The sequence below is a fragment of the Beta vulgaris genome, chromosome 8, assembly GCF_026745355.1.
Source record: "Beta vulgaris subsp. vulgaris cultivar EL10 chromosome 8, EL10.2, whole genome shotgun sequence".
NCBI lineage: Eukaryota > Viridiplantae > Streptophyta > Magnoliopsida > Caryophyllales > Amaranthaceae > Beta > Beta vulgaris.
The window spans coordinates 20,509,293-20,523,895 of NC_079209.1; the positions used below are offsets into that span (position 1 = coordinate 20,509,293).

The window sequence follows — 14,603 nt, forward strand, 5'->3', positions numbered from 1 at the left end:
GTTATAATATGCCTCATATAATCATGTTCAAAGAGAATTTGAGGTTAAATCACTTCATAACTACATTTTGGGAGCGAAAAGGCCAAAATAGCCCAAAATAGGCCGGAATTGGCCTTTTCGTTCCCGAAATGCAACCAACAACAAATTAAAGCCTAAGAATCTACATACTAGTTATAATATGCCTCATATAATCATGTTCAAAGAGAATTTGAGGTTAAATCACTTCATAACTACATTTTGGGAGCGAAAAGGCCAAAATAGCCCAAAATAGGCCGGAATTGGCCTTTTCGTTCCCGAAATGCAGCCAACAACAAATTAAAGCCTAAGAATCTACATACTAGTTATAATATGCCTCATATTATCATGTTCAAAGAGAATTTGAGGTTAAATGACATCATAACTACATTTTGGGAGCGAAAAGGCTAAAATAGGCCGGAAATACAAGAAACAACAATTGGAAACCTAAAAGTTACATACCTTTCGAAGATCAACAACATCTTTGCAATAGTTGACGATATCGAGCATGAACCTCATGACGTAATACCCACACGCAAGTCCACCTTCTTGTACCGGACACTAAAATTCACCAAAGATGCAATAAATGACATGTTATATGTGTATTATGTGTTTGTATAAAAGGATGCAAAAAATATTACATGTTACCTCGACTAAATACCAAACAGGAGCTTTTCCTTGTCGAAGTCCAGCTGAAGTAATCTTCTTCATCACACTACATCAATACACATTATTATAAGATTAGATGTACATTTAATATTTAATAAGTTAATAAGTGTGCATATATAGTTTCAATTAGGCTACCTATTTAACAATGATTTGACTAGTAAGGACCGTATTGTTTCTTTACGCAAAGAATCAAAGTGGTAGACTTCGTTACTTGACACACATATTGCAATGAGTGTCCAATGGTTCCTACAACAATAAAAATAATGTTATGTTATCGTAGAACAACTAATAGGTCAATTTATTAATTAAAAAGTCAGTTTACGAAGCATACGATTCAATGTAAGGAAGAAGAACGATCTTATATCCAAGACGAGAACATGCGTTCAAAGAATCCTTGAGATATACTTTAACCTCTTTTTCGTTTTGTACGCAACTGTCATCTCGTACAAAGCTTGGACATAACCAACCAAAGATTGGCTGACTAGATCGCCTCACATCATTGTATAATAGCCTGAGAATTCATATTGATAAAAATAAAACTTACTTATTATGGAAGTTATTATTAGCCTGAGAATTCATATTGATAAAAATAAAACTTACTTGTCCTCTAGGAGTGAACTCACCAGCTGCCTCCTTTTCCTTCAAGCCAATCTGCATAAATGATGAGAGAAATACTCGTGAGCGCAGAAGTTATATTATTATGTAAACCTTATCAATAACTTATAATATGTACTTACAATGGCATTAGCTATCTGTTTTGTTCCGGGATCAGGTATGATTCTCTGTCCCTTTGCATCAACCCATGCATGGAACACCACCAATCGAGCACTCTATCTGGTTGCCGCTGTGCAGCTGTCGTCGTAGAGCTAGTGCCCGATTGCGTCGTGGTCGACGCAAGCGTGGGGTAATGGTCATACATCCACGATTCTCTCGCCTGACCATACGAATGAGCACCCAGATGGTGGTAGTGCTTCCTAGATTTTGCATTCGCGCTATTTTGCTCACGAATTGCCTGAAACGCACAAATATAAACAAAGGTTAGATATGGTGTTATATAATATTGGATCTGAAGTAATAAATCTTAGCTAGTAAAAAATTCTTACAACAACTTCTGGGTAGTTGTTTTTTGTGCAACAAATGCATGCCACTGCTCAGCTGTGATATGCCTCCATATCTGATATGGAAGCTTGGAGGGATCCTCGAATGATGTGTCACGTGAAGCCTCAGAAGAAGGTGTTGCTTCCCCGTCGTAGATTTTCTTCTTCTTTGTTCCCCCGACTTTTCTCCGCTTCGTGATCCACCCCGACACTAGCTTGGCCTTGAAGTCTCGGAACCTTTGGGCAACTGCGGATAGAAACAGATTCTTCTTCGCTTCATCGTTTGGAATATGGAATTGATTCTACAAAGAACGCATATCACAAATTACTCAATATTACATAGTATATTTAACCAAAGTGTTAAAATTCTAAATAAGTATACGCGAATCTTACCATAGTATCTTCCCAAATCTCTTCTTAAAGACTCGGGGACCTCTTTCCATGAGTGGAGAATGGAGAGCTTATGCATGCAAATCCCAATTTGCATGGCATACTTTTGACGCCATTTTCCACAAGGTTGCCCCAAGTGATCGTACTCCAAAGTCATTAGGGTGGGTTTTCCTAGTGACTTTGTAGGTCCCTTCCTTTCCTCTTTTTCGTCTGCAAGTTCTTACTTGCAATTGACGTTTGTTTACCTTTCTTCACGGCGAGCCATAACCATTTGCCATTGTTCCTTTTTGTGATCGAAACACTCATCCTCGGTAGTGTGTTCCGCACTCGTATCCGTATGCACATCCTCCATGTCCCTGAAATGGTAAAAAAACATACGAATTAATTAAAAAAAATTTGGCAAAAAAAAATGTAACTAGTATGGTGGGGGTAAGGTGGGCGGTGGGGGGGGGGTTGGGGGTATGCTGGGGGGAAAGGGGGGGCAGGGGGGTGTGGGGGTCTGAGGGGGGGAAGGGGGGCAGGGGGGGGGTGGGGGGGGCTGCAGGGGGGGAAGTGGGGGCAGGGGGGTGTGGGGGTCTGCAGGGAGGGTTAAAGGGGGGGCAGGGGGGGTTGGGGGGTCTGCAGGGGGGGAAGGGGGGGGCAGGGGGTTGGGGGGTCTGCAGGGGGGAAAGGGGGGGGGGGGGCAGGGGGGGTTGGGGGGTCTGCAGGGGGGTGTGGGGGGTCGGCAGGGGGATGGGGGGCAGGGGGGTGTGGGGGTCTGCAGGGGGGAAAGGGGGGGCAGGGGGGGTTTAGGGGGTCTGCAGGGGGGGGAAAGGGTGGGCAGGGGGGTTGGGGGTGTGCAGGGGGGGAAGTGGGGGCAGGGGGGTGGTGTGGGGGGTCTGCAGGGGGGAAGTGGGGGGCAGGGGGTGTGGGGGGGAAGTGGGGGCAGCGGTGGGGGAGGGGGTGTGCAGCAGGGTGGGGAAGGGGGGGCAGCATGGTGGGGGAGGAGGGTGGGCAAGGGGGGGTGGGGGGGTGGGGGCGGGGCATAGGCCGAAATAGGCCGGAAATGGCCTTTTCGTTCCCGAAATCCAACCAACAAGAAATTAAAGCCTAAAAATCTACATACTAGTTACATTATACATCATATGATCATGTTCAAAAAGAATTTGAGGTTAAATCACTTCATAAGTACATTTTGGGAGCGAAAAGGCCAAAATAGGCCGAAATAGGCCGGAAATGGCCTTTTCGTTCCCAAAATCCAACCAACAAGAAATTAAAGCCTAAAAATCTACATACTAGTTACATTATACATCATATGATCATGTTCAAAAAGAATTTGAGGTTAAATCACTTCATAAGTACATTTTGGGAGCGAAAAGGCCAAAATAGTAGGCCGGAAATGGCCTTTTCGTTCCCAAAATCCAACCAACAAGAAATTAAAGCCTAAAAATCTACATACTAGTTACATTATACATCATATGATCATGTTCAAAAAGAATTTGAGGTTAAATCACTTCATAAGTACATTTTGGGAGCGAAAAGGCCAAAATAGGCCAAAATAGGCCGGAAATGGCCTTTTCGTTCCCAAAATGCAACCAACAAGAAATTAAAGCCTAAAAATTGGAGAAATTACACACACCTGAGTTTATGTCTCATGATTTATTGAGCTTCCGCCTTTTCTTAGGATCCTCAAGTACATGTATCCCTTCCGTGTGATCTACACGCATATAATTCTCCGACATATTTACATCATCTTCCACACGAATTTCAGGATAGGTAAAGGGGGGGAGGTCCTCAAATGCATCATATTCTTCCTCATTATCAACATCACCAATACCGAGGATACTCCTTTTACCAGGTACAACAATTGACCACTTATGATCAGCAGGATCAGTTACAAAAAATACTTGCTTCACTTGTGATGCAATTACAAATGGCTCCTCAGTTTCACGTAAACGACTAAGGTCAACAAGGTGAAACCGCAAGGATCATCGTTTCTTACACAACGGCGATTATTGTCAACCCACGTGCAACACAAGAGGCAAATATTAAAAGTACAGTAGTCCAGCTCCCAGATTTCTTGTATTCGCCCATAGTAGTTGCTTTCAGCATGTACAGGCGACTTATCTTTCGAGCTTGCATATTGTGTAGACGACGCCACAAGTGAAACACCACTATTTTGTTGCGATCTTGACTTGAGATCTTGACGTTCAGTCCAAAAGTATACCCATTAATATCATAACCCTCATAAGAGCGTACAGCTTCACGAGGACCAAATGCTAACCACTTGACTGTTTCAGGAACACTTTCATCCAAATCATTGAGTACTCGTTTATGAAACCAATCAATGAAAGTCTTGTTATGCATTTGCGTCAATGCCCTCACTCCTTTTCCAGGATTGCTAACACGTAATTCCTCCATATGTTCACTTAAATAAGGATGGACATCTGGTACGTGATGCAATACAAATAAGTGAGCTTGTTTACGCTTTTCTACGGAAGGTGTGATCAATTTTGAACCAATTGTACCCTTGCCCTCAAGTCTGCCCTCGTGTCGGGATGTCGGAAGTCCAACAGGATCAACACTAGCAAAATACTCAGCCACAAAATTACTGATCTCTTCACCCACAATCCCTTGAATTATACTACCTTCTGGTTGTGCAGGATTACGAACTTTATCTTTCAAAGTTCCCATATATCTCTCAAAAGGATAGCACCACCTCAAAAACACTGGACCACACAGCTTAATTTCTCGAACTAGATGGACAATGAGATGGACCATAATGTCAAAGAATGCAGGGGGGAAATACATCTCAAATTTGCATAGAGTTTCAACTACTCTAGTCTGCAAGGAATCGAGGGTCGACGGGTCTAGGACTTTGCTGCAGATTGAATGAAAAAATGAACACAGTTCTGTAATGGTGTGCCTCACATGCTTTGGAAGTATCCCACGAATTGCAATCGGTAAGAATACTTGCATCATGACATGACAATCGTGCGATTTCATACTCGATAACTTCAACTCACCATTTAAGGTAACAAAGCGCTTCATATTCGATGAGTAGCCAGTAGGGACCTTAATGCCATACAATGACTCGCAAAAAATCCGTTTCTGCACGCGACATCGTGTAGCAAGCTGGTGGCAAATAATTCTCTCCGAATCCTCCACCTTTTTACTTTTTGTGTTTCATCATCATCAACCCTTTCCTCCCCTCTTTTCTTCTTCTTCCGTCCCTTTTCTGAGCCCACAACTCTGGTCGAATCCCCTCTTTTCCAAGTAAAGTCGTGACGCCTTAACATCTTTTGTCTTCCCGGAATATTCATAAGTGTCGCGATAATAGCTTCACAAACATTCTTCTCTATGTGCATGACATCCAAACAATGTCTGACCTTTAGATCTTTCCAATATGGGAGTTTCCAAAAAATGGACTGTTTTTTCCATAATCCTGTAGGTCTATCAACCTCACTAGCAGGTTTACCAAAGACTGTTTCAATGCCCTTCACCTGATTATAAACTTCAGTACCAGTTAATGGTCTATGAGCAACTTCTTCTTCAACCGTCCCATCGAATGCCTTCTTCTTAAACCGATAGGGATGGTCGCGGCTGAGGAGCCTTCGTGTGCGCATATACACATGTTTGCAGCCCTTAAGGTGTGTAGATTTCATGTCATCTAAACAAATCGGGCAAGGTTGTTTTCCTTTAGTCTTATACCCAGATAAGTTCCCATAAGCTGGATAATCGTTCATAGTACAAAAAAGCATGGCACGCAGAGTGAACATCTCATTAGCATACGCATCAAATACTAACACTCCTTCGTTCCACATCTTCTGTAAATCTTCAACAAGCGGCTGAAGGTATACATCTATGTCATTTCCAGGTTGTTTGGGCCCCGATATAAGAAGCGACAACATCATGTACTTGCGTTTCATGCACAACCAAGGAGGCAAGTTATAAACCACTAAAACTACTGGCCATGTGCTATGCTGCGAGCTGAGATTGCCAAAAGGGTTCATGCCATCCGTACATAATCCAAGCCTCAGATTCCTATCCTCATTACCAAATGACTTATGCACCCTGTCGATAGTTTTCCACTCAGGCGAATCAGCCGGATGCTTGAGCAGACCGTCTTTCTTCCTACGATCTGCATGCCACCTCAAATTCTTCGCATCTCCTTTATTGAGAACATGCGCTTAAATCTAGGTATTATGGGTAGATACCACAACACCTTGGCTGGTGGTCCTTCACTACCTCCAGCTCCTTCACGCTTGTACCTCGACAATCCACAACGTGGACACTCATGTAAATGCTCATACTCATTACGATAAAGCACACAATCGTTAGGACAAGCATGTATCCGCTCGTACTCTAAACCCAAAGGACACATCAACTTCTTCGCATAATAGTACGACTTTGGCAGTTCATTTCCTTCAGGGAGCATCTCAGCTAAAACTTCCAACAACGATGTGAAACTAGAGTCCGTCCAACCAGCGTTCGACTTAATGTTGAACAGTGTTACCACGCAGAAAGTTTGGTGTACTTTGTACAACCTGGATACAACGGCTTTTCAGCAGCCTTAGACATAGACTCAAAAATACGAGGTCGTCTACACGACTGATCTTCAACCTCGTGTATCATCTCGTCTACCCGATCCCTATCATCATCTCCAAATTCATCATCCAAATTCTCATCCCCTAACTCATCATCATCCTTCTTTTTTCCTTCACATACATCATTCTTTAATCCAGAGCTTCCCATATACCTCCCCTGCTCACCATGCCAAATCCATACATGGTATTGAGGCCTAAACCCACGGCAAAATACATGCTCCCTAACCACATGTATACTACTAACCTTGCTCACATTTCTACAATCCAAACAAGGACAATAAAAGTCGACTGCTCCAGAGGATGTTTGATATTCTAATGCACTTCTACAGAATTCCGAGACCCCATTCACAAACTCAATCGATTCACGACTACCATACATCCAAGTACGATCCATCTCATTCAAGAAGACCACCTCTAATAATTAAACACAACATTCATTATAATGCATCAATCATTATTAAAGTACACATACACTCACATATTCAAATCACACACGTATACAACAAGCTAAGATAGTCACATGTTCAATTGTATGCATGCAGTCAAAGGTCCTTATCACTCCAACCTAACCCATCCTTGGACGTCTAATCTCACTAGTGAATATATGCCAACTTTTCAATTCTAAGGAAAATCCGGCAGCATTTCCCTACAGTTCTCCAAGTACACAATGTAGATAATTGCTTATCTACATATGTACCCGAGAACAATGTAGCGAAACGATAAGCCAAGATTTTCCTCAGAATTGAAAAGAAGACACACATTCACCACCTAAGTGAGATCAAACGTCCAAGAACAGTCCCAAACCGGGGACTATTCAAGACTTACCCTAATGAGTAAGTCTTGAACGGGTATCTAGGCATATATGATGATGATTCAAACAACTAACTTATATATTTTCATATATATAGCTAAATCACATTGCGTTTTCATACAATCTCATATCAACAAATAATATATACATTATAAAAAATACATATACATTCAATAAATTATCAACTTTGTCTACATGTTAAAGTAGTTACCTCTTAACACCAACGACGAGCAATGAAGAGAAAAGAGCTACTTGGGACTTTATTTGCCTTCCTTAGCCTCTTCTTCCTACAATTGACAAAACCCACATTGCACATTAATCATTTAATTCAATTAAGAAAAACAAAAGTAACTTAAAAACAAAAATAATTCATACCTTATTAACCACTCAAATGGTGGAGAAGAGAAGAGAAGAGAAGAGAAAGGTAGTGGTGATGGTGGAGAAGAGAAGAGAAGAGAATAATGTTGTGGGCGGCGCACAAGGTGGTGGTGGTGGAGGTTTTTCGCACGAAATAATGTTGTGGTGGTAGTGGTGATGGTGGAGACAAAATGTTGTGGTGGTGGTGGTAGTGTGGTCGCGCAAAGTGGGTCTTGGTGGTGAGAACTAGGGCTCGCAAATGGGTGGTGGTGGTGGTGAGAATTAGGGCTCGAAAATGGGTGGTGGTGGTGGAGGTTTTTCGCACAAAATTGAAGGTGAAAGAAAGAGGGAAAGAGGAAAGAGAAAATATGGGCGCGCATGTGCATAGTAAGTATCGAAAAAAAAATACCCCAACAGCTAGTAGGACTGCGCTAGTTTAAAAAAAGCGCAGCCCTACCTTAGGAAGGGCTGCGCTTTTTAAAAAGCGCAGCCCTTCCTAAGGTGAAGGGCTGCGCTTTTTAAAAAGGCGCAGCCCTTCACCTTAGGAAGGGCTGCGCTTTTTTAAAAGGCGCAACCCTTCCATTTGAAGGGCTGCGCTTTTTAAAAAAGCGCAGCCCTTCACCTTTGTAGGGCTGCGCTTTTCCTGAAAAGCGCAGCCCTTCATAAATAGGGCTGCGCTTTTATCAAAAGCGCAGCCCTTCTTGCGCAGCCCTTCTGTTTTTTTCCTCTAGTGATGTCACCGAATTTAGTATAAATACCTTAAAAAAAAGGCCAATATTAGATGTTGCTTAGAATTTCAGGAGGTGTTTCATACAAACTTTGATATGGTCGAATTATTTGACTCGACAATGCTTCAAATGCTTGTAATACCCTTTTGAAATACATCAAAATAGTTGAGTGTTGAAATCTTTCATTAACAGAAACATGTTTAGCCAGCATGTACAAGCCCAGTGGCGGATCCATGATTCTCAAAGTGGGGGGACAAATCTGGAGGTCGAGAAATCGAAAACAAAAACTAGAAAAAAACACACTATGTGCTGGTGAAGATGTTTCTTGGGATTTCATTCTTTTAAACATGAATTGTCGAAGATTGGATTATTTTCCCTTAACCTTGGACTTGTTTGAATTAGATTAATTAAATCACTTGACATTTTCCTAATAAAATTGATAAACATGAATTAATCACATTATCAAACCAAACTAGTCAATTATAAATCAACTCATATTTACAATTTCCAAATAAGAAACTTGAAATTACAAACTACCTAAACCATGAATCTAGAAATCCAGTCAATAAATCATGGCCAACATTCCAACAACAAATCATTTCAACTAATTCAAGTATTCAGATTTCAGCCATAATCACAAATTCACAACCAAACATTGGTATACACTAGTAGAATAAATGCTATATGCTGCGGTGGTATTGCTGCGATTTTACCTATACGCAGCAATATAACACGCAAAAAGAAAAGAAAAACAGAAAATAACAATATTATCGCGGTTCCCGCCCAAAACCGCAGCAATATTGCTCAACGGATACATTTTGAAAAAAATGTGGGGCCCTGTAGCTAATATTGCTGCGGTTTCCACATAGGACAGGAGCAATATATTAAAAAATATATAAAAAATATTATTTAAACCTATTGTTGCGGTTCCTATACAAAACCGCAGCAATAGGGTTTTAAAATTATAATAAAAAGGCCCATGGGTGCATTTATTTCTCTGATTTACCAGTTAGGATTTCCTCCTCTCTCACTCCTCTTTTCCTTTCATCATTTCACGCCTCCCCCCTCATCTTCTCTCTCTCCTCACCCAGAAGAAGGAAAGCCCGTTCAAGGACTATGTTAGCATCATCTTCTCTCTCTCCTCCCAATCAAGCCGGTTAACCGTTCTAAATCAACAGCTCAATCACGTCGGTCGACCGTTCTTTGTCGTTCGTTCGTCAACCCTCTCTCGTGGGTCGCTCGCCAAATTCACAAGGTCGCCAGATTAAATAAGATAAAGTACTTTTCTCTCTCCTCCTCTTCATCGTCCATTTCCGACCGTCGCTCGTGGTTTACAAATCTGGGTCGTCGCTCGTCGCTCGTGGTCTACAAATCTCGGCCTTCGCTCGTCGCTCGTGGTCTACAAATCTACGCCGTCGCTCCACCAGTAAACCGCAACTAGCGACACGCGAAGCCCACCAAAAACGGCAACACGCGAAGCCCAACGAAGCCATTAACGACAGATCTGGGCGCTTGTTTTTGTTCTTTTTTTTTCTTAGATTTAATTGTTCGATTTTAGCTTTTTTTAAGATTTGAGATTCTGATTTTCTTCTTCTATTGTTATAATTTTTTAGATTTAGTTCTTCGATTTTAGATACTGTTATAATTTTCATCATCTTTTTGTTGTAAGTGAGATACTATTAATGTTTAGGAGTTTCGCTTTTTTTGATTTATTGTTAGTTTCATTTGTTGTGAATGAATGTGGTGTTATCTTTCTCTTAAAAGATTTGATGCTCATTTGTTATGTGAATTTGGTGGATAGTGCATGGGTTATTTGCCTGGTTCTAGTTTTTCAAATTTAATATCAAAAAAAAAAAAAAATTACCTGTACCCTGACATATTGCTGCGGTTTTGCTAAGGAACCGCAACAATATACTTAAATAAATAATAAAATAATGAATATTGCTGTGGTTCCTTGACCAAAACCGCAACAATATTCTCTTATAAACTGATAACACATAATTATATTGCTGCGGTTCGGCCTAGAAATCGCAGCAATATCTGACATATATTGCTGCGGTTTAAAATCGCAGCAATACAATTATTACCTATTGCTGCCCCCTTAATTGTTGCGCGCCCAAAACCGCAGCAATAGGCCACTTTTTTGACCGCAACAATAAGCATTTATTCTACTAGTGATATATTACCTCAAAACAGTGAAATTAAAACTTAGGGAGTTAGGGTTTAGAAAAAATAACTCACTTATGACTGGACTGGGAGGCTGTCGACGTGGTTGGCGGCGTAATTCCAGCGGAAAGCTGCTCGTGGTTGGACGACTCCTGTCTCTCCTAGTCTCCTACCTTCATTTGAACATTTGATCGACGTTGGAACTGCATCAACACTTAGAAGTTGGAACTGCTTCGTATTTCTTTCTCAAAGGCCTTACTAGACAACGTCAATCACCACCACCAGCACGCTTCGTATTTCATTCCGGCGGACTGGACGACTTCGACGGCTCGTGGCGGGCGGCGCGGATTTAGGGTTTCTCTCCTTCAATTCTCTCTCTTCGTTTTTCTCAAAGGTGTGATGCTTGTGTTTGTTTCACGCGTCCTTCGAACTCAGTCCTTCGGATTTCGCTTTTTTTTTTCACCGTGAAACCATTTTTTTGAAGTGGGAGGACATCTGTCCCCATGTCCCCCCTACTGGCTCCGCCACTGTACAAACCTAACCCATGTTGCTCTTTAATGTTTATATATCTACCATCTAATAGGAGTTGTTGTGCTCTATGGATATTAGCAAGGCTTATAAATTCTTCTCTACTTAGTCGAAGTTGTTCTTTACACAAGTGATTATGGCTTGTCAACATCCTATGTATGAAAAGATGTCCTGATTCTCCCCTCGAATGCAAAGGCATCCGCCCTATGATCATATCTTAACCCACTCCTTCAAGATTTGACATTGTTGTGGGATGAAGGTGTGTTTTGATATTCGATGCGTATGCAAAAACTGACTTCACATTACATGCCATGATATTTTGCACGATTAAAGATTTCCTAGCTTTTGGAAATTTGTTAGGGTATACAATTAAAGGAGCAAAGGCATGTCGTATTTGTGATGAGGATATGATTGATGAGCGGTTATATCATTGTGGGAAGAATGTATACCTGCATTATCGTACATGGCTTCCTTTAGACCATACATCTCGTAAGAAGAAAAAGTTGTTAAATGGAAAAATGGAGATGAGAAAAGCCCATGTACCCTTACATGGAAAAGAGGTTTCTAAGCGGGTAAAGGATATTGAAACAATGTTTGCTAAGCCCTTTAAAAGTGCCTCAAATTACTTATAAAAGAAAAGGTATATGTTTTAGGACCTCCCATATCGGGAATGTTTAGAAGTTGGACATTGTCTTGATCTAATGCACATTGAGAAAAATGTTTATTATGCGATTGTCGAAACATTGTTGATATGCCGGGTAAGACAAAGGATGGGGTTAAAGCTAGGAAAGGCATGGCTGAAATGGGCAGGCTGAAGTAGCACCTCAAGAGCGGGGAATACTATATTATCTTCCACCAGTTTGCTACACTTTGTCTAAGAAGGAGAAAACGAGTTTTTGCGAGTCTTTGCATAGGTTAAAGGTCTATGTTGGATACTCGTTAAAGTTTTGAAACCTTGTCTCAATAAAGGACTTGAAACTCGTTGGTTTGAAATCTCATGATTGTCATATCTTGATGCAGTATTTATTACTTGTTGCAATACAAGGAATTTTACCTTCCCATGTAAGATACATAATTACAAAGATGTGTTTCTTCTTCATAACCATCTCTAGCAAGGTATTTGATGATCCTAACACTCTAGATAACTTGCAAGCTAATCTAATATTACTTCCCACCATTGTTCTTTGACATCAAGCCTCATTTGATAATTCACCTTTTTCGGAAAATTTAACTTTGTGGCTCGTTTGTATGAGGAATATCTGGCCTTTTGAAAGGCATATGGTACTCTGAAGGGCAAAGTGATGAATCCTGCTAGATCAGAAGCATGTATTGTCCAAAGAACAGTTGCTGAGGAAGTATCTGAAAATGTGAGTCAGTATTTTGCATGTGTACAAGCAATTGGATTGCTAGAATCTTGACAAAAAGGAAGGCATGATGGTTATTGTAACACCCCCAAATTAATCGCTTTTAAATAAATTATTTAGTAAATAATATTTGAGTAATTTAGGAGTATTACCGCCACGTGACTAACACGCTTTCGGCAACCAACTACTAACTAACCAAAATAACTTGCAGCGGAAGACTTTAACCAAAAATAATAATACTTCTTTATTAATAAAAGTAAATATTGTCTCAAACTCAAATAAATAAAAACCTAATCTAGGTAAGATCCCTTCCTAGTATGCTCCCATGCACATCCAAAATTCACCTGCAAACTGCTTACCAAAAAGGTAAACAGGGCAAAGCCAAATAGGAAAAAGAAATACGCATCAGTATAAAACTGAGTACGAAATGTACTAGATAAGTAACACATTTGTTAGTTCATAACAATTTTTCATTTGAAAACTCCACACCAATAATTCAAGAATAACTCTTTAAGAATAAACTATTTTCAAACACTTAATAATAATTCAAGAACAACATTTTAAGAACAAACTCTTTCCAAACACTTGAATAATAATTCAAGAACCTTTTAAGAACAAACTCTTTTCAAACACTTGAATAATAATTCAAGAATAAACTTTTAAGAACAAACTCTTTCCAAACACTTGAATAATAATTCAAGAATAACCTTTTAAGAACAAACTCTTTCCAAACAACTTGGATTAAAAATAATCCTGAAAACAATTCCTCTTCTTATCACCCCTTCTATTTTGCTAAGTGTGCACACCCCCCAAGCTAGTCATCCCATCACGGAGCTATATCAAGGGGTAACTATAATTGCCAACAAGTGGACTTTGAATCTCTTGATATTAATCAAGCGGAAATAATAATAATATGACTTGTAAGTCATGAATAAACCTCCTTTCCTCATAAACAACTTTTTGAACATTCAAAGTTCATAAAAACCAATCAACCTTTCCTTGTAAAAATAATTTAATTTTCCAAAAAGGATAACAAAACTTCTATATAAAAATGATTGATAAAATCATTCTTCTTTTCACTTTCAAGAGTGAATAATAAAACTTGTAACCATTTAAACCAAATTTCTAAACCAATCCAACCAATAAAATCAATAAACAACTTTATATCATATAAACCAATTTTAAAAGATCTAGCTACATAACGTACCTTGATCTTGCACAAACAATATACTAGTATCTTCACTTATTCTTATACTTGAGCTTTCTCATAGCCAACCAAAAGAATCTACCACATGAACTTAATCATGAATTTAAACATGAATGATCTATCATGAGCATAATATTTTTGAGTAAGAAATATGAAAATATTTTTCTTAAACAAAAGAAAATTGAAACTTGAATAAGAAATATAAAACTAGAATACATAGGAAGAGAAAGAAGAACTTTGAAGTAAGAAATTATAGATTCTTCAAAGTTTTTGTGTGAAAAGATGGCTAAAGGTGTGGGGTATTTATAGGAGTAGAATAGATAGTACTTAATTTTCAAAATTAAAGAGTTTGTAACCTTCACCATAAATTAGGAGATTAAACCAAGATTTGTAACCTTCATCATAAATTTGGAAAACAAAACTCCCCCATTTTTTTTTTTTTTTTTTTTTGGTTTTTTGAATAATTTTGACTAGGATTTTAAACCAAAAGTTTAACAAATCCAATTTTGGCGCCATATTCCCGCCAAAATAATTTAAAACCAATAAATATTCTAAAATATCCTTTGCTTAAAATATTTATTTTAGAAAATGAATATAAAATAAATATTTAATTATTTAAATAAATATTAAAAATATGGGGTATTACAGTCTACCCCCTTAAAAGAAGTTTCGACCTCGAAACTTA

At 39.4% G+C, this 14,603-nt stretch overlaps 1 protein-coding gene across 1 annotated transcript; it reads right to left on the reverse strand.

The window, feature by feature from the left end:
* Nucleotides 1-1,451: 1,451 nt before the first annotated feature.
* On the reverse strand, nucleotides 1,452-2,186 carry LOC130589960 (uncharacterized). Its single transcript, XM_057391624.1, has 3 exons — nucleotides 2,175-2,186; nucleotides 1,788-2,083; nucleotides 1,452-1,696 (listed from the first exon to the last, which is right to left on the reverse strand). The coding sequence occupies exons 1-3, from the start codon at nucleotides 2,175-2,177 to the stop codon at nucleotides 1,480-1,482; spliced, it is 516 nt and encodes a 171-aa protein (XP_057247607.1). The 5' UTR covers nucleotides 2,178-2,186; the 3' UTR covers nucleotides 1,452-1,479.
* Nucleotides 2,187-14,603: the final 12,417 nt, after the last annotated feature.